Source organism: Cryptomeria japonica, chromosome 6 (assembly GCF_030272615.1).
Source record: "Cryptomeria japonica chromosome 6, Sugi_1.0, whole genome shotgun sequence".
Taxonomy (NCBI): domain Eukaryota; kingdom Viridiplantae; phylum Streptophyta; class Pinopsida; order Cupressales; family Cupressaceae; genus Cryptomeria; species Cryptomeria japonica.
In genome coordinates, this window is record NC_081410.1 from 281,637,841 (window position 1) to 281,658,660 (window position 20,820).

The 20,820-nt window shown below is 36.5% G+C and overlaps 2 protein-coding genes across 2 annotated transcripts; both read left to right on the forward strand.

Annotated features, from left to right (window-relative positions):
* Nucleotides 1-6,203: 6,203 nt before the first annotated feature.
* LOC131876590 (uncharacterized) lies at nucleotides 6,204-6,602 on the forward strand. The gene has a single exon (XM_059222027.1). The coding sequence runs from the start codon at nucleotides 6,204-6,206 to the stop codon at nucleotides 6,600-6,602; it is 399 nt and encodes a 132-aa protein (XP_059078010.1).
* A 10,461-nt stretch (nucleotides 6,603-17,063) lies between these two features.
* On the forward strand, nucleotides 17,064-18,658 carry LOC131032099 (uncharacterized). Its single transcript, XM_057963023.2, has one exon. It carries the CDS (start codon nucleotides 17,492-17,494, stop codon nucleotides 18,239-18,241), a length of 750 nt encoding a protein of 249 aa, XP_057819006.1. The 5' UTR covers nucleotides 17,064-17,491; the 3' UTR covers nucleotides 18,242-18,658.
* The last annotated feature ends 2,162 nt before the right edge of the window (nucleotides 18,659-20,820 follow it).

A 20,820-nucleotide genomic window follows, 5' to 3' on the forward strand; every position in this document is an offset into this window, starting at 1 on the left:
CTTTCATCTTCAAAGTTTCATATCTTACCTAGAAGCCTTCAAGTTTTGCAATCTTTACTCCTTGGTTGCCTTCATAAAGAGTTTCAATCTTTATCTAGATCTTCTTTGCATTCTCCAACTCTATGACATGTTCGCATTATGGATGAATTGATTATGTGTTACATTGATGTTTTGTCATTGATTTCAACACTAGTTGTTATGGTTGGTTACTGACAGACAAGTTTTGGTTATCGGTAGAAGATCCAGTAGAGACTATATGTTGGACACTTCCGGCATGTTTGGATCAATGGAGTATGTTTGATTTTATGTGTTACATTCTCTTGGAGCATGTTTTGGTCAGTTTGTATTGACTTGGTGATCATATGCTATCATACACTCTTGTAAACCCTTATCGGCATTGGTTTAAGGTTTTAATGGCAGTGCTTTTACTGAGGAATCTTGACAGGATGCATAAGTGGTATTGGTGTGAATTCTACATGGATTTTAGGATGCTTAAAATGTTCTTTGATCGTGCTTCAAACAACTTGAAGACATTTCTTTAGCGTGGTGGACCCAGAATAGGTTCGGTGCCTATCTAGGTTATGGACCAATATCATGTTAATGTGTACTCTACACATTACCGAGATGTTTCAGGATGTTCTATGGATTGGTTATTGTTGTTTTGCTCTTAAGCCAACATGGCATATCATTGTAATATGGATTTATGTAATGATCTTATTATAATATCTTTTAGGTGGCCGACCTAATTGGTTTAGGCCTTAGGGTTAGTATAAAATGATGTAAAATCTCATTGCAGATCATGGTATGAAAATGTGGAATAAGTGTCATGGTCTTGAAATGCAATATCATATGTGAAGGAGATTTTGTCAATCAAAGGTGATTGAATTGGGATTAAGGAAGAGGTCAAAGGCCTCTAGTATTGAGCTTAACCGGGACTGTAACCAAGTATGGTAGATGCTATCTCTAGTAGTTCATTGCTCTGGATTGTTGTCCATTTATCTTGAGGTGGTTATAACCTCTCTGTAGTCAGTGAGACTCTTTTGTAATGAGCAATGCACTCTAGGCAGTGTGCCTTCCTGCATGTGCAGGCCCCTCATTGTATCACATACTTTCTAGAGAAGTACCATCTAACTGTGGGTAGGCTTCTCACCATGGTTTTTCCCTTTCTGAGTTTTCCATGTACAAATCATGGTGTTATGTGGTATGGTTTCTTTGCATTGATTATCTGTTTAATTGTTAAGTTGTATTGTTAATCGGTATTTGTTCCTACTGGCATCTGTTTCTGTTTTACCGGTACTTAATCTAGTTAAAGGTTATTAAGTGGATTAATTGATATAATTTGTTAACAACTTATTCACCCCCCCCCTCCCCTCTTAGTTGTTCACCAGTTATCCTAACAATTGGTATCAGAGCTTTGGTCCTCTTTTGCAGAAGCTTAACTGCTTGAGGTAGATCCTATGGCAACTAATCCACCGACAACTATCTTCAGAAGAGAAATCCCTAAGCTTGATGGAACAAATTATGGGATATGGAAAATTTGAATGGAGACTCATCTTAGATATCTTGGCAAGGGTATTTGGGAGATCTCTAAGAAAGGATACACACCTTATGATCCAACATCTGGCAGTCCTGCTCTTGCAGACTTGGATAAGAATTTTGAAAATGATTGCAGAGCTAAAGAGGCCCTCTTGTGTGCACTTACTGATCAGTAGATCATCAGATTGATTGATAAATCATTGGCTAAGGTTATGTGGGATAAATTGCAAACTCTGAATGAAGGTGATCCTACTGTCAAAATTGCTAAACTTGATGGTTATCGGGTAAGATATGAAAACTTGAAGATGGAAGATAATGAAAGAATTGTTGTGTTTATGGAAAGAGTAAATGAGATTGTTATGGGAATTCAATGTTGTGGAGGATCTCTGAGTGAAGATGAAATAGTTTCCAAAGTCTTGAGAGCCCTTCCACCAACTTACAAGATGAAGGCAAATACAATTAATGAGTTGATAATAATGGAAAACACTTCAGTTAACAAAGAAATTCTAATTGGGAAATTATCTACTTTTGAGCTTGAATAATTTGGACCTTCTGGAGCTGCAAAAACTGAACCTTCTTTTCATGCATCATCGTCATCATCTAATGGCAAAAGTGATTGGAAAGCCTTATATGCAAAAGAATAGGAAGATATGAGGAAAGAAGATGTATAATTTGAGCAACTTGAAGCCTTATTTGCTAGAAAAGTACCTAAAGGACCGACAGGAAGTAAGTATGAAGGAAAAGCATCTTTTAAATGTTTTGCATGTAATAAGATTGGTCATTTTGCATCTAGATGTTCTGAAAGGAATGCAAGATTTGAGGAAAGAGTTAAGAAATCATTTAATCCTAACCAGAACAGATATAGATTCAAGAAAAGTAAGCAATGCTACATAGCAGATGAGGAAGGAGTAAGTGATGACTCTGGGGATGAACCTACAGAAGACTCTGCTAGTGGATCCCGAAATGGCAAGGAATGGGTGTTCTATGCTTTAAAGGAAGATGAACCGGAACCAGCTATCATGAATGAAGAAAAGGCCCTGGTAGCAAAAGTTGAAGATAAGGATGAATGGGTAATTGATAATGGATGATCACATCATATGACTGGAGATAAAGGGAGATTTCTATCCCTACAAGAATACAATGGTGGTCAAGTCAGATTTGGAGATGCCAAAGCATGTATGAACAAAGGTAGAGGTACTATTTCTCTGGGTGGTAAGCATAATATTGACAATGTCTATTATGTAGAAGGTTTAAAGCATAATCTTTTAAGTGTTGGTCAATTGGTGGACAAGGGTTTCCAACTTCAGTTTAAAGATAGAAAATGCAAAATCATTAACAAGACTAGTTTGGATATTGCAACCAGTATTCAGACTGGAGGTAATATCTTTCACTTGAACACTGGTAATAAGATATGTTTGATTGCTCATATTGATGAGAGTTGGATATGGCATAAAGGTTGTGTCATGTTAATTTTGATTGTATTGTTAAGATCAGTTCAACTAAGGCAAATAGAGATATACCTAAGATTATGAAGCCTCATAATCCAGTATGTAAGGAATGTCAATTGGGAAAGAAAGTTAGAACTTCTTTTAAAAGCATACAAGATAAATCTAATGATGTTCTTGATTTGATTCACACTGACTTATGTGGTCCAACAAGGACTAGAAGCTTTCAAGGTGATAGGTATTTCATGTTGATTATTGATGACTATTCTTGAATGATGTGGGTGACTTTTCTTAGGGAGAGGTCTGAAGCCTTTGAGAAATTCAAGATTTTTAAAGCAAAGGTTGAAACAGAAACTGGATTGAAAATCAAATTTCTAAGATCAAATAAAGGCAATGAGTTCACTTCTCATGAATTTAACAGTTATTGTGAGACAAATGGAATTACGAGACAATTATCTGCACCTCAGACTCCTCAGCAGAATGGAGTAGTGGAAAGAAAGAACATAACCATTTTGGATGCAACAAGATCTATGATGATGAAAGCCAAATTGCCTCACATCTACTGGAGAGAAGTAGTGAGTACAACAGTCTACACATTCAACAGAGTTCACATCAAAGGTCAAACCGATAAGACCCCTTATGAATTATGGTTTGGACATACACCTACTGTTAAATATTTCAGAATTTTTGGAAGTAAATGCTATATCAAAGGAGATGATTTAATTGGAAAGTTTGATCCTAGATGTGGTGAAGGGATATTTCTTGGTTATTCAATTCAAAGAAAAGCATATAGATGTTATAACAAAAGATTGCAAAATGAAGATAACTTTTCCAGAGGAGAAAGAGCCAAAATGGGGAGATGAGGAAGATATTAAGAAAGCTCTAGGAAAGAGTGAGTCTAAACAAGAGGGAGTAGAAACAGTGGAGGATAAAAGTAAGATCAAGCAAAAAAAAGGAATAACAACGACAACAATAACAATAACAGCACATTTACCAGAAATACCAGAAGCAGGCTTGGGGACGTAGGAGTGCAGCATACCTCTCCAAGAAGATATTCAAATGCAAAGAAGAGGACAATGGAAACAAGCAAGAATATTGCAAATGGGACTCAAAGAACCATCTTTGAGGCGGGTGTTTCTAAAAAACTATGAAGGTCATCTCTTGGAATATTCGAGGGTTGAATAATCCTCACAAACATGATTTAATAAAAAGTATGATTAGAGATAAAAATCCGAATATTTTTTTAATTCAAGAAACCAAGATGTCTAAAGATAAGGTTGAAGGTCTGAAGATGTTCAATAATGGAGGAGTTAGTGGTGGTAGTTCAGAAGGTGCCTCAAGAGGAATTATTACTTTCTAGAACAAAAACAAAGTTGAAGGAGAAGTATTGATTCAGGACAACAATTTGGCCTATATTAGATTTAAGCATCTGAAGGATAGCACTTCATGGGTCTTAACTAATTTATATGCTCCTAATACTAGGACATGCAGAAGTGATTTTTGGAATAAACTCTCTTTATTAAGAAGTAGGTTTATTGAAGATAGTTGGGTGATTATGGGGGATTTCAATACCCCTTTGAAGGAAAATGAGAAAAAGGGGGGGAGCCAAATTAATCTGGACAGTAGAGTGAACTTAATGGACTTTATCAATAATAATGCTCTCCATGATCTAGATTTGCAAGGTGTCAAATTTACCTGGACTAATAGAAGGAGTGGCGAGGATTTAATCCAGGTTAGACTTATAGAGCTCTCATCTCCCTAGATTGGTTTAATATTTACTCTAGTTCTTTATCTACTCATATAAGGGTTGGATCGGACCACTATCCTATTTCCTTTACGGGAGAGGCTAAGAAAAGAAGGAGACATTTCCCTTATAGATTTGAGAGAATATGGACTAAACACCTGGATATGGAAAGCAAGATAAAGGAATGGTGGCAGGTCAATACTGAAGGGAATGCCATGTATAAAGTGGTCAAAAAGTTGAAGTTTGCTAAAGAAAATGTTAAGAGGTGGAATAAGAAATGCTTTGGGAATATCTTTGCCTTGAAAGCAACTATTATCTCATAGCTAAAAAATATTCAGGATGATATTCAGAATAATGGATACACTAATACTTCAAGAGAGGTTGAATATGTTACCCTTATGAAATATCATGACATAATTGCTAAGGAAGAAACATTCTGGAAACAAAGGTCAAGAAATGTATGGTTGAAGGAAGGGGATAGAAACACTAAATACTTCCATATGTCTAACCTAAAATATAAAGCCATCAACAGAATATCACAGATTAAAGTGAATGGCAAAAGAGTTGATGAGGAAGATTCTATGAGTAGGGCTGCTATGGAGTTTTCTCCAATCTTCTAGCTAAGGATCAGAATTTGGACAAGCAGGCCTAGAAGAACCTTTTGGATTGCATCCCTACAAACCTGGAGGCTGACCAGAATTCTCACCTGATTGATGTTGAGATTCTACAAGCAGTTAACTCCTTTGAAGGCAACAAGGCGTCAGGCTTGAATGGTTTCCCCATGTTCTTTTTTCAAATATATTGGCACATTATTGGTGATGATGTGTCTAGAGCTATGAAAGAATTTTTTGGAGCAAGAAGAATATTGAAAGAGATAAATGGTACTTTTATTTCTCTTATTCCCAAAAAGGTAGGAGTTGATTCCATGGATCATTTCAAACCTATAAGTCTTTGCAATTCTCTTTACAAGATCATATCCAAGGTTCTCACCTCGAGAATCCTAAAGCTGCTCCCTTCTATCATTTCGCCTTAGCAAAGTGGTTTTGTTCCAGGAAGACAAATCTTGGACTCGATAATCTCAGTCCATGAAAACATTCATTCTTTATCTAATTCTAAAAAGGAAGGCTTTCTTTTGAAGCTAGACTTATCTAAAGCCTACGACAGAGTGGACTGGGATTTCATGATGGAAGTTTTGTTTGCTTTTGGCTTTTGTGCTAGAAGTATCAGTCTTATAAGGCAATTAGTGTCTTCGGCTTCTTTCTCTATTTTAATTAATGGCTCTCCCTCCCCTTTTTTCAAGTCCTCAAGGGGACTCAGGCAGGGAGATCCTCTGTCTCCGGTTATTTTTTATTATTATGGTGGAATGTTTGGGGAGAGGTATAGGGAAGTTGGTTGAGAAGGGTGAGTTTTGCAGGTTGAAGCCTTCTTTAGTGGATCAGGTATGTTCCCACTAGCAGTTTGTGGATGACTCTATAATTATGGGGAAGGCCACTGTGCAGGATGCTAGAAGTTTAAAGAAAGCTTTGGACAGTTATGGTTTTGCTTCTGGGCAAATAATTAATTGGTCTAAAAGTTTTGTTTATTTTATCAACACTCCAGAGTTAAGAAAGATCAAGATAAGTAATATCTTGGGATGTAAATTAGGGAGTCTTCTTGCATCTTATTTGGGGCTTCCCTTAGGCCAAGATCCTCCTGACACTTTCTGGGGAACTTTGGTTGATAAATTCCATAAAAATCTAGCTAGCTGGAAGGGCTCTCTTCTTAGCCAAGCTGTTAAGGTTCAATTGTTGAAGTCAACTCTTCAAAGCATCCCTCTTTATGCCATGAGCCTTTTTAGAATTCCTACCAAGTATGTAGAGGTTATTGAAAAGCTCTAAAGAACCTTTTTGTGGATAGGGGTTGAGGAGAAAAAGAGAATGAATCTAATTGCATGGGACAAGGTCTGTAAGCCAATAAGAAAGGGAGGTCTGGGTCTTAGAATAATTAGAGACGTGAATGAATACCTCATGGCAAAGCAGATATGGAGAGGGTATAAAAATCAGGGAGAATGGAAATAGATTTGGGACAATAAGTATAAAAGGCAATGTCCCACTCTTCAAAGTTTTCTCAAAGCTGAAGATATCCCAATTAGGTTCAATATTTGGAAAAATGTTACTAGAACAAGAGATTTAATTGTTAGAGGAGAAAAATGGAAGATGGGGAATGGGAATCTCATCAAATTCTGGGATGATTCCTGGTTGCTCGAGTCCCCTTTGACTAAAATCCCAAAGTGGAGCAAATTCCAAAACTAGTGCAAGGAAAGATATGGATCAATGGTGGGTGATTATTGGCAAGATGGATAGTGGAAGGATTTATCTCAGGTGGATGAGACCTTGGGAATTCTGAACATAACTACAAACTCCATGGTGGTGGTGGAAGAAGAAGATCAATTAATATGGAAACTCATAGAAAATGGTAAATTCAATATGGCTTCTCTCTACTATCATAAGTATTCTAATTTGGAAAGTCCTTGCTGGGCCAAGGCCTGGGTGAAAGGCCTTATCCCTAAGATCAATACTTTTTTCTAGACATCCCTTCAAGATAAAATTCTAACTATTGATAACCTCATAAAAAGAGGTATGTGTATGACAAGTGTCTGTTTTCTTTGCTTGTAGAATGAGGAGACCACCAACCACTTGCTCTTTCACTGTCCTTTTTCTGCTGAGGTTTGGGGAAGATGTCTGGATCAATTAAAAATTAGCTGGAGTTTCCCAAAGTCAATTCAGGAGGTTTTTAATTCTTGGTTTCATCCTTCAAAGAACAAATTTACTACTTTGTTGTGGAAACTTGCTCTGCCCCATATGTATTGGGGTATATGGAAAGAGAGGAACGAAAGAATCTTCAAAGAGAAGGTGTCTACGGCTCAAATTGTGTTTGAGAAAATTAAAAGAAATATAGTGGAAAATATGAATATAATAGGTGGTATTGCAGAACCTCAAGACAAGGATGATCAAGCTATTTTCAAAAAGTGGAGACTAAAAGTTAGTGAACACCTTCAGAATGATACTAGAGAGGGAGTGATATGGGAAAGCCCACCCAATGGATGGATGAAAATAAACTTTGATGGTGAATCAAAGGGAAATCCTGGGATAGCAGGATGTGGGGTGGTCCCTAGGGACGAATGGGGAAGATGCAAAATTATAAAAAGTATACCCATGGGTAATCAGACAAATCATGTAGCCGAAGCTATGGCTGCTTACCATGGTATGGTCCTGGCTAAGGAAGCCAAATGCACTAAAGTTTGGTGTGAAGGAGATTCATTAAATATAATAAATTGTCTGAATAAGAAGTTCCCTCCTTCTTGGACAATTAGCAATGTTATTAAGGCGGCAAGGAAAATTAGTGAGGAATTTGAAATGTCTGTTTTTACACGTGTATAGGGAAGCAAACTCATGTGCAAACTGGGCGAACAACCTGGCTTGCCAAACGGAAGATATTATTACTAGTTATGGAGAGAGTGAGCTCGCATGTGATATGAAATCTCTGCTCGATCTGGACCATATCCAGACGGGGCTACGTGGAACCATCAAACATAATTTCTAAATGCCCCCTCCTCTTTTTTCAAGGCAAGGTTATTACGGAGGTAATAAATATTTATTTATGTGTCTTTTCATTATTGTTTGGCATGGATTCTGGGTATTTTTTCAAGGCATCCATAGAAACCAGAGAAGAAGATTAGTAGCTGAGAGAAGGAAATTCAGAGACAGGGAAGGAAAAATGGGAGGAAATAAAAAAAGGTTCAAACCTACCTCCTGCTCGGATTGGAGGAAGAACAGGGAAGTGTGGGATATCCTTCAGGAGGGGGGTTTAAGTGTGTTTATGGAGAGGCTTAGTGGAAAAGATCATGTGGTCACCAAACACTTTATCAAGAACTAGAAGAGTGGTAAAATTTTGGTCGGGTCCCAGTTGATGACTGTAGATGAGGATATAATTCCTGAATCTATGGGGATGATCACGGAGGGCATGAAATTTTTTAGGGACCATAGCATCTCTAATAAAGCTGCAGTCAAATTCCCTGTAACAGATGATGAGAGGAAGAAAATGGTTAAAGTTGACAATTCCTATCATTCCCCAAAACAAATATGCAGGCCATGGAGGTTTGTTTTATTTGCTACTATTACTTATATCACATTGGATGGGAGGTTTATCAGAGCATATGGTCACCATTTTGTTTTGCTAAACCATTTTCGCCATAAGGAAAAGGTGAGTTTGTCGTATTACCTGGCCTGATCTATGGACCACACTATCAAGGAGATTCAGAAAGATCCTAAAGGTGACCATGCCCTGCACCAGGGTCTTATGGATCTAGTCTATAAAGTGCTTAAAGGGAAGAGTATTGAAAAACCTATAAAAGGAAAATATGCTAAAAATGAGGATACGGAGAGTGAAGCCAACGGCTTCAACTTTGATGTAGAGATTGAGGGCGACTCGGAGGAGATTAGCAAAAAAAGCAGGAATAAGGCTAAGAGGAAAAGGATTGTGGTGGATTTGGAAATTTCAGAGTCTGAGGCTGAATCCTTTGAAGGAAAATTTATCATAAAAAAAAGAAAGGGAAAGTTACTAGAAAGCAAATGTAGAGCAAGAAGACAAGCAAGGAAAGCAATAAATAAATCAGCCAAATCCTAATTGATTCTGAGGAAGAAGCAGAGGAGAATAAAAATGATGAGGGACAGGATAAGGAGGGGGAGGAGAATCAGGTCACGGACAACATTCAGGGTTTGAATGCCCAAGACATACAGAAAGAGGAGAAAGAAGACAAAAGTGGGAAGATTAGTGACTGTGTTGGTGAGAATGTGACTATAAAGGGTTTCTGTGAGACTGTTGGTGTGATGGTGAAGGATATTGGTAGCTTGAAGAAAGAAATATTGACTGTCAAAAGAGCTATGGTGGGAAAGAAACCCTTGACGGAAAATGTTAAAGAACTGGCAGTTGCTATTAATTATGCGGAAGCCATTGAAAGCATGGTGGGTAAAATTATTGCCACTGAAAAAAAGGTTAAAGAGATGGAAGAAAATAAGGAGGGGAAAGAAATGGACACTGCTATGAACAATCTGGGTAGCAGAATTGATAAGATGGAGCTCACTATTAAGAAGATTGCAGAACAAATTTTCTAGATCCTTAAAGCTTCAGTGGATAACATGAACATCCTAATCAATAGATTTGAGAGCAATACTGAGAAGGATGTTGATAAGGAACCGCCAGACCAAAAAGGCCATGAGAAGAGAACCAGAGCCAACACTAGGATCAAGGGTGACATCAAAGGTCGTGAGCTAGAGGAGTTAAAGACTTCGGCGAACAACATCAAGTTGATGGTTGTCCAAGCTGAGGATATTATGAAAAGCATATAGTTGTCTCTGTCTGTCTTGGCAGTTGTCTTGTTTTTGTCTTTTTACTATCAAATGCTTTCTGGATGTTGTCTTTTCCTTGTGTTTTTATGTAATGCTATGTTTTAAAGGTTGTGGTCCCTTTTTGTTAGGTTGGGATTTGTTTTATCTTTTGAAGTGATGAGGCATAGTGTTTTCTAGTCTTTTCTATATTTTCTACTTTGTAAAAGGTTCAAGTTCCTTTCAAAAACCTGCTTTTACTTAATCAAAACAAAATATTGAAAAAAATTATGGCGAGTGCTAATGTGAAAGTGGATGAGCAATACAGAAATCAATCTATATCATATGACAGGGAACCGATAGTGGAAATGATCATAACTGAACTGGCAATGCCTCAACCGGTACAGGAAACTGAAACAGTTACACCGGCACAATCAGAAAATTCAACTGTGACTGATGATCAGAGCAGTGAACCTGAAGTTTAGAAGACACCAAGGTATGTAAGGTTAAATCATTTTGAAGATCAAATCATTGCAGATAGGAACAAGGGAGTTATGACAAGAAGAAGACTAGCAAATGAAGAGGTATGTCTTATTTCTCTAATTGAATCAGAATCTATTATTGAAGCTTGTAAGGATAAACATTGGTTAAAGGCTATGGAAGATGAATTAGATTAGATAGAGAAGAATGAGACTTGGACTTTAGTTCCCCGGCCTAAAAATAAGAATGTTATTGGAACTAAATAGGTTTTTAGGAATAAATTGAATGAGGATGGTCAAGTTATAAGAAACAAAGCTATATTGGTTTGTAAAGGATATTATCAAATGGAAGGAATTGATTGTGGTGAAACATTTGCACCTATAGCTAGAATTGAAGCTGTTAGACTATTTCTTGCCTATGCAGCTTATAAGAACCATAGGTTTATCAAATGGATGTTAAATGTGCATTTTTGAATGGTGAACTTGAGGAAGAAGTATACATTGAGAAACCTGATGGATTTTCACTGATAGATGATAAAGATATGGTTTGTAGATTGAAGAAATCTTTATATGGATTGAAACAAGCTCCTAGAGCTTGGTATGCAAGGTTGGATACATATCTTTTGAAGCTTTGTTTTACTTAAGGCAGTGTTGATAGTAATTTATATTATAAAATTATTGATGATGATATTCTGATTATTGAAGTATTTGTTGATGATATCATTTTTTGAGGAGAAGATAAATTGTGCATGAAATTTGCTAACAACGTGAAGAATGAATTTGAAATGTCCATGATTGGTGAAATGAAATTTTTCTTAGGTTTGCAGATTACTCAAACTGACAAAGGCATTTTTATCTGTCAAACTAAGTATCTGAGGGAATTGTTGAAGAAGTTTGGTATGGATAATTCCAAACTGGTAAGTACTCCTATGGTGACAAGTGAGAAATTATCTATCAAGGATACTTCTACACCGGTAAACCCGACAAGGTATAAGTTTATGATTGGTGGCTTGATATATTTAACTCAGACTAGACCAGATATTATGAATGCAGTAAGTATTTTTTTAGATATCAAAGTGATCCTAAACAAAATCATGAATGTGCAGTAAAAAGGATATTCTGGTATTTGTAAGGAACAACAAAATATGGCTTATAGTATTTTAGAAATGATGATTTCACTTTATGTGCATATACTGACTCAGATTGGGCAAGAGATACTGATGACAGGAAGAGCACTTCTAGTGGAGCTTTCTTTCTTGGAAAGAAACTGGTTTCTTGGATCAGCAAAAAACAGTCATGCATTTCTTTATCTACTACAGAAGCTGAATATGTTGCAGCAGCAACTAATTGCACTCAAGTCTTGTGGATGAAGCAAATGTTGAAGGATATCAAGGTAAATTGTAGTGAACTGGTAGTTATCTACTGTGATAACTCTATAGCTATTGATATGTCTAAGAATCTAGTATTTCACTCTAAGACTAAGCATATATCAATAAAGTATAACTTTCTGAAGGACAAGGTAGAAGGAAAGGAAGTCAAATTGGTTTATGTGAAAACTGAAGAACATATTGCAAATATATTCACTAAACCATTGTCAAAAGGATTCATTTGAGTATTTGAGAGACGGGTTAGGGGTTTCTGCCCCTCCTGCAGAAACTTGATTCATTTGAGTAGTCATCTTTGAGATTCAAAGGTTTACATTCTTGCTTTGATATTTGTGTCAGATTTATGGCATTGATGTCAAAGGGGGAGAGATAGTGATGTGAAAAATAATTTCAGAACTTTAGAGGGATATCATTCACAGGGGAAGAGTTATTGATATTCAAGAGATTGTCGGTTGTCTTTCACAGGGGGAGACTTGTTTGGCATTTTTTGGTACTTAGATTTTTTCACATCTAGTGTTGCCGTCAATGCCAAGGGGGGAGATTGTTGGCATTATGGATGAATTGATTATGTGTTGCATTGATGTTTTGTCATTGATGTCAACACTAGCTGTTATGGTTGGTTACCGACAAACAGGTTTTGGTTACCGGTAGAAGATCTAGTAGAGACTATCTATTGGACACTTCTGGCATGTTTGGTTGAATGGAGTATGTTTGATTTTATGTGTTACATGCTCCTAGAGCATATTTTGGTTAGTTGGTATTGACTTGGTGATCGGATGCTATCATACACTCTTGTAAACCCTTACTGCCATTGGTTTAAGGTTTTACCAGTAGAGCTTTTACTGAGGAATCTTGACAGGATTCATAAGTGGTGTTGGTGTGGCTTCTACATGGATTTCAAGATGTTGAAGATGTTCTTTGATCACAATTCAAATAGTTTGAAGATATTTCTTTAGCGTGGTGGACCCAGAATAGGTCTAGTGTCTATCTAGGTTATGGACCAGTATCATGTTAACATGTACTTTACATGTTATCGAGATGTTTCGGGATGTTCTATGGATTGGTTATTGTTGTTTTGGTATTAAGCCGACATGGCATATAATTGTAATATGGATTTATGTAATGATCTTATTGTAATATCTTTTAGATGGTCGACCTAATTGGTTTAGGCCTTAGGGTTGGTATAAAATGATGTAAGATCTCATTGCAGATCATGGTATGGGAATGTGGAATAGGTGTCCTAGTCTTGAAATGCAATATCATATGCGAAGGATATTTGGTCAATCATAGGTGATTGAATTGAAATTAAGAGGTCAAAGGCCTCTAGTATTGAGCTTAACCGAGACTGTAATCAGGCATGGTAGATGCTATCTCTAGCAGTTCATTACTCTGGATTGTTGTCCATTTATCTTGAGGTGGTTATAACCTCTCTGTAGTCAATGAGACTCTTTTGTAATGAGCAGTGCGCTCTAGGCAATGTGTCTTCCTACATGTGCAGGCCCCTCATTGTATCGCATACTTTCTACAAAAGTATCATCTAACTGTGGGTAGGATTCCCACCGTGGTTTTTCCCTTTCCAGGTTTTCCATGTATAAATCATGGTACTATGTGGTATGGTTGCTTTGAATTGATTATCTATTTAATTATTAAGTTGTATTGTTTACCGGTATCTGTTCCTACTGACATCTGTTTCTATTTTACCGGTACTTAATCTGGTTAAAGGTTATTAAGTGGATTAATTGATATAATTTGTTAACAACTAATTCACCCCCCCTCTCAGTTGTTCACCGGTTATCCTAACATGACATCAATAGCTTTTCATCAGATAGGGCACCCAATAATGTTTCTTTCTCTCTAACATCATTTTCAGCTCTCTTTTGTTCATCAACAAGTGTCAATGTTCCAGAATTAGGATCATGAGGTATATACCCTTTCTCCACTATCTCCCAAACTTTAGCTCCAAGACATCTCAGATGAATCTTCATTCACTCCTTCCATATCTTGTAATTTGTGCCATCATATCTAGGACTCTCCTTCCGGTAGGGATTAAATGTGGAACTAGATGCAGATGCCATCAGATCTCCTCAAGCGGTTAAGCTTCTGCAAAGAGGACCTTGCTCTAATACCAATTGTTAGACAGATCTGATACCGAGAGTAAACTAAGAGGGGGGGTGAATCCATTTACTATCAGAAATTAGAACTATTGCAGATTAAAACCTTTAAATCGGAGCACAAAGAAACCAACACAATGAAAGATAAAACATGAAAGCATAGTATATACAATACCAATATTTTTATGTGGAAAACCCAGTTAAGGGAAAAACCACGATGAGAAACCCTACCCATAATCAAATAATACTTCTGTAGTAGTATGTGAAATAATTACAATGGGAATTGCACTTGCAATCAGGCCAACAGACTAGAGCTCACTACTCATCACAAAAAAGAAGTCTCACTGACTTACAAAAGCATCAGACTACAATCTGGAAAGAAGAAATTATGAAAGTAGCATCTCCTAATGCTTGATACAGTTCCGGTTAAGCATAAATGTCTGACCTACAACACCAAAACCTTTCGTTAAATGATATAACAATGTTTGCACATAAACCTTCCTCTGATAATGCAGACATAGCCATTGATCTCAAAAACCATATCCAATTACATGAATAAGTCACCTATAAATACAGATCATCAACCTTATTGATAAGGTCAGCTAAACCCTAAACCCATAAACCCATAATTACAAAAATTACATCACATGACATCACTGGACCAATATTATGACTTACATTACATAGCATGGACCTAAAACAAATTTCCAGACAATTATATCTGTCGGAAATCATGCTAAGGCCAATCACCAACACGTTTCACCAACCGGTAGAAACCCTTAGTGCAATAACACAAAAAGTCTAATCGGATCCAAATAGGACCACCATAACAACATGTCAGCCAATGCAAAGCCACCAAACAATTAGGACACAATCAATAAGCATCTTCAGCACTCTTGAAACCGTTTCCATAAGTTGGACCAAAATCATCTAACCAAATCATCAAATATCACTAACCGGTAAAGCTAACCAGTACCAGGAAATACCAACTGGGAACATAAGTGATAGCTACTGAAGCACCAAATCATGAACCAACAGGATATGGCAAGCATATAACCATCCTGAATAAGTATCCAAAAACCGAAACCAGGGATCTGATCATACCAGATCAAAATCGCAGTCAAAACCAAGAGAAACACCAAGTCTAACCAGGATAGGTCCAACTGGGATAGTAGAACCATATCCAACCGAGATACAGTGTTGGCATCAATGACAACACTTAACCAAATCCAACATATTGCCAACAAGAACACCGTATGACCCCTTACGACAACATATTTCCTATGATGTCATATGGTGTCCTAAGGGATCATGTTGTGTACTAGGATGTTAAAAGTGGTCATAAATGTTTTAATTTAAATTGAGTTTAAGTTGACTTAAGTGGACATAGTTTTAAATTTTCTATTGTTTTGTAATGTAAGCTAAGTTTTCCTAAAAAAAATTTATTGTTTTCCTAAAAAAAAATTGTTATCTAAGTTTTCCTAAAAAAATTCTAACATTTTTCTAAAATCTTCAAAATAAATATTAAATATACAATTATTTATTTGAAAAAACAAAAAAATAACATAAAAATCTTTTATTCGCTATTTTTAAAAATAAATTAAATAATAAATCTAAAAATACAAAAAAATAACATATATTAAACAAGAAAAGGTAATTTTGTGCACTTGAAACAATGTAGGTCGACTGGCGAGTGTTATGGAGCACTGGCGAGCGCTGACAAGAGCCGTTGATGAAAAGTACACAAGGGATTCACTCTAACTACCCTAGGGGAGCCCAGACTAACAGTTGAGAATGACATCTCAACTATCATTTTGGACTTATATAGTGGCAATTAAAAATGGTTCGATAGGGGTTTGCTCAAAGGGGGGTTTCGAGCGAACCCCTTAAAATATAATATTTTACTGGGTTTGTTCGAATCCAATTTTGAATTTGGGTTCGACTGAACCCCAGCCCATAAGTGGGTTCGAGTGAACTGCCCTAGGTAGTTCGATCAAACACCTGTAGTTCGTTTGAATAGCCCTAAAAAAAATTTCCCACCTCCACGATTTTCCTTTGTAGGTAAATGTGGGAACCACCATTGTGAATTAATCCTTTTACAATACTTGTTTAAAATTTTATATCTAAATAATTATTTGTCAAGATTTTCATATAAAGATATTACATTTATGATACAATTATTCTTGAAAATGTTCTCATGTGAATGCTCTCCTCTTATAAAGTTTCATATATATTTTTAAATAGATAAGAAATGTTCTTAGCTACAAAGTCAACATGTAAATTCGTATATATGTGTGTTAGGTTGGTTCACACTAAGCTATCATGAAAAAGAGCGACAAGATTCAAATTTGAATGTGAATTTAAAATTTTGAAGTTCAAATTTGTACACATGAAAGTGACTTGGGTCAATTCTATATCTACAAATCTAAATTAGACAAGTAAATGATAGATCTAACAATCATAATTGATTTTAAAAATAAATGATAATTATAATAATTATAATAAAATCATGAACCAGTTTTAATACAAAAGTATCACTTATAAACTTCTAATTACATAAGAGAATCTATTGTACATAGTTTACGATATCAAATGAACAAGCTTATTTTCTTGATATTTGAAATCAAACTACAAGATTTATTTCAAGTTTATTTTCTTGATATTTAGAATCAAACTAGATGATTTATCATATAAGAAAAGAGGACTTAAAAAAGAATGAAATTGAACTAAATAAAAATGTTCAACTAAAATAAAGCTAAAACAAAAGGAAAAGAGCACACTCCTGCAATTTTCACAATTAGAATAGTTAAGCCTAATCGTGAATTCCCCTGGCTCCTCCATGGTGCCAACTGCCATGGTGCAAAGGGAATAATGTTCTATCACGCGAAGCCGAAAGATATTTTCTTATTCCCTTTCCACTCAACGTTATGTGCTGTCATTTTCTGCTTTGTTTTTATTATTTTTATATATTCCTTAGCCCAATAAATAAGATATTCAAACTGCCTCTAATTTGTTGGAAAAAACAGTTTTGGGTGTGTTTAAGAGTCGTGCAGGTCACAACTCGAACAGACAAATCTTGAAGAGTGCCTTGCATTCACACCCTCTTATCTCTCTCAATCACTGTCTACTGAGCATTTTCAGACAGTCCAATTACTATAAAAAGCAATTCAGATTCTGTTTGGAACGAATCTAAGCAATTGGGTGCCCTCCAGTTCCACATCTAAGCTACTTTAGTGTTGGCGTACAGAACATATTTTATTTAACGCAAAACTTGACCTTCTTAATCTGCCCGCTTACCATGAGGATGGATTGATTTGATGAGATAGAGAAAAATCTGTATTTTCTGCTAGTCACTTTGAACTGAGCTGCGCTTGGGCTTTTCAATAGCCAGATATAGTCAATCCCTAAATTTCTAATGGGCCCATAATATGATGGGTCGGAAGAGAAAGAAGTCAGTTTCACTAGCAAAGGTATGTTTGGTTGCTGTTAAGGAGCGTTACTACGAGCCCAACAAGGCTGCAATTGCCACGCTGCCTTTTGTTCTACTCCCCTTTTGTATTAGGTTTGTGCTTCCCACTGTGCCCCTGCCTCATCTGTGGAAAGTTGTGCACACCTGGGTTACTCCTACCACGCTCTTACTCTTGTTGAATCTAGTCGTCTGCACCATTGTTGTCACCTCTACCAGAGACCCTAGCAAGAAGAAGAAGAGGGTTTATAATGGCGGTAGCATACTCTGCAATGCATTTGGAACATATGAAGAACATGCACTAAAACAAGGGGTTAGTATTCCACTTGTGGAGCCACCAGTTCCATTTTTTTTGCCAAAAAGAGCGCTTAAAGTTCCTCCTCCTCAGCACCCAAATACCCCTGTAAAGCCAAATGAACCTCCTCCTCTGGTTAAGCCTCCAAAACCTCCTTCGTCGATAGATCCTGAGGCAATTAGCTTTTCTCATCTTGGGAAAAACAAGTCCGAAAGCCCTGCATTTATTAGCGTGTTGGAAGTTCCTCCAACAGGAAATTGGATAAACTCTTATGAGGTAGAGGATGATGCAAGCACAGATGATCCAGCTACGGACGAGTTGAACGCAAAGGCAGATGATTTCATTCAGAAATTCAAGCAGCAGCTCATGTTACAGAGGCTTCAGTCTTACAGGGAAAGAAAGAAGTTGGGAAAGTAAGCCACCCAGACCGCTTCCATTCAAGGCACTTTTTCAAGCCTTTGCTTTGTACATGTCAATGGAGTTGTAGGTTGCTTACCAAAGAAAAGTTTGGTAAGTGGCAAATATTTTAAATCTGCCAAAACGTGTCTGATTTTGCAAAGCCACATCAAGGTATCTTTTTTGACAATAAGATGCCAGATCAAGGTCGTTTAATTATTTCTATTCTGTGCTAACTTCATGGAAGTTAAGTATTATGATGCTTATCTGTAATGGTGGATCTAGAACAAATTACATAATGCTGTTTATCATTGGTGTTCCACTCGACTGATTTGTAACATTTGTTTTATTTTCAAACCGTCATTTGCTTTGCAAAGAATACTGTTAAACACAAGCATTGAAATCTGAAACATATAATGATTTTTATTTGTCATTGCCTACTGTTTTCTCGGAGAAGGAAGTATTTCAATGGGCAATTAGTGTTGGAATAAAATCTTAAAGCTGATTTAGAGGCAAGCTTTTCATTTAGGCGGTAATTCTATCCTACTTTTACAAATGCAATTCCCTCTGATTGAAAGTGTATATTTAATATTTATTACATTGGCACTATTGTAAAGCAACCATACTTGTTTATCAGAATTGATTAAACAGGCTCAAATTTCTTATTAGAGCGAATTTAATTTATTACAATTTGAAAAAACAATGCAAAGATAGCTGCAGGCAATCAAAAGTATTTCAATAATAGGTGGCATGTGACAAACTTTGAAAATCATGTATATTATATATAATTTCGAAAAAGGTAGTCAATCCACGAACACTTGACTAGCTAAATATTCACCATCTAAGAACACTTGTTTATCAAGACTTATATCCATAATATTCTGTATCGTAGCTCACATTTACATGATCTGATAATTTTGAGTCTTTGATATGTTCCATAACAGCAACCAAACATATCTGCAAGGCAGCTTTTATGAAACATCCAGCTACATGAGGACAACATGCAAGATTATTGACTACATCTTCTATTTGATCCAAATGTCACTAACAATGGTGCAACTGCATCTAGTCTTCAGCTCATTCATAAATTTGATCTCCTCTTTCCTAAGATTCATTATATCGCTTTCCTTGTTTGAACTTACACACACCATTCCATGAAAAATATAGAAATCTAGCTTTATTAAAAGATACTCCATCACCTTTAAGTACCTCATCTATGCCCTCTCCACATTTTCTTTTGTTTTTTGTTCCCGAAAAATGCATTTAAGATCTGCTTGATTTCCTTGCAATGAAATTAGGATAGACCCAATATCAATATGTTTTGTTTTTCTGGTAGCATTCTCAAGTTTGAATTCAAATTGTTGTAATATTATCCATTTTGTAGTATCATCATTTTTTTGAGCTACAAACTTGGTTTGAATTTCCGAAAAGATGGCTATTGATTCTAGTCAATTTTTTTCGCATGCTAGATTTCCAGAATCTGCATTTAAAGCCTCCCTTGTATTATGTATTTTGCAATATATTTATAAAGATTCAAATTCGTCAAATAAAAATCTGTAAAATGGTATAAAAAATAAGAGAGTAATCAAGTGAGTCAATCATAATACGTAGCTGAAGCTGGTGGAGTTTCTTCTAGTGATGGCGAGACCTTCGTTATGCTACCTTCCTGTTATTTGGATGGTCAATAATCTTAGTCTGATATACTCAGACGTGAGTCCTGTTCTGCTTTGTCTCCCTCTTTAGAACCGATTGAGGTGGAAAGAGGGCAACTTAGGGTGCCTGACTATGTTGTTTATAGAGCATCCCAGACTTGATAAATCTTTATTTGCGAGAATTTTCTTGCTCCAGATCAACATAGACATGGTTAGGAGATGGATATTGAGGTCATGTCGAGATCTCAGCAATAATGATGAATGGCTTTTTCCTGTTTTCCTTCTTGCATCCAGACTCCTTATGGGAGGGGCCTTGGTTCTTGGGCAAATTGGAACAGACTCTTAGTAAATGGAAGCCTGGATTTGACCAGGAGGTGGATTTTGTGTTTTGGGTCCCCGTTTGCGTCATGCTTCTGGGTTCACTTTTGGAGTATTGGGAGTTGAGGCTACATCTTTTGGTCAGGTAACGGCTGTTGATGAGGTTACCAAGTCGAGATCTAGACTGTTGTATGTGGATTTGTCTTCTAAATATTGGGTTTGGACTCAACAGATTGTCTTTGAGGATTCATTTGCTGTTTGGCCATCTGTGCTACAAAGCAGGTCACTATTCTGCTGCCTACAAGGGCAAAAAGGGGAAGCAAATAATTTGGAGACGGAAGGATTCCTCTCTAATTCACTCTTTGGGTCAGACATTGTGCAATGAGACTTGCCAACTGTTTGAGAAGGAAAATGTAGCAGATTGCCCTACAGAAATTACAGAAGGTTCTAATGCCCATGGCAGAATTGTCTCCTCTCTGCCAATCAATGAGAAAAGATATTTGGAGATTTTATCCCTTAGAGCTAGGGAATTCTACTACGGACAAGCTGGTTGCCCCTTCCTTCCTTCTTGCAAAAAGAAAAGTTGTGATCCTGGTAAATCTATTACTAAAGGAAGATCTACGGTTGGCT

Coding starts and splice junctions, on each gene's coding strand:
- LOC131876590 (XM_059222027.1), top strand. CDS start 6,204: ATGGGGAAGGCCACTGTGCAGGATGCTAGAAGTTTAAAGAAAGCTTTG.
- LOC131032099 (XM_057963023.2), top strand. CDS start 17,492: ATGATGGGTCGGAAGAGAAAGAAGTCAGTTTCACTAGCAAAGGTATGT.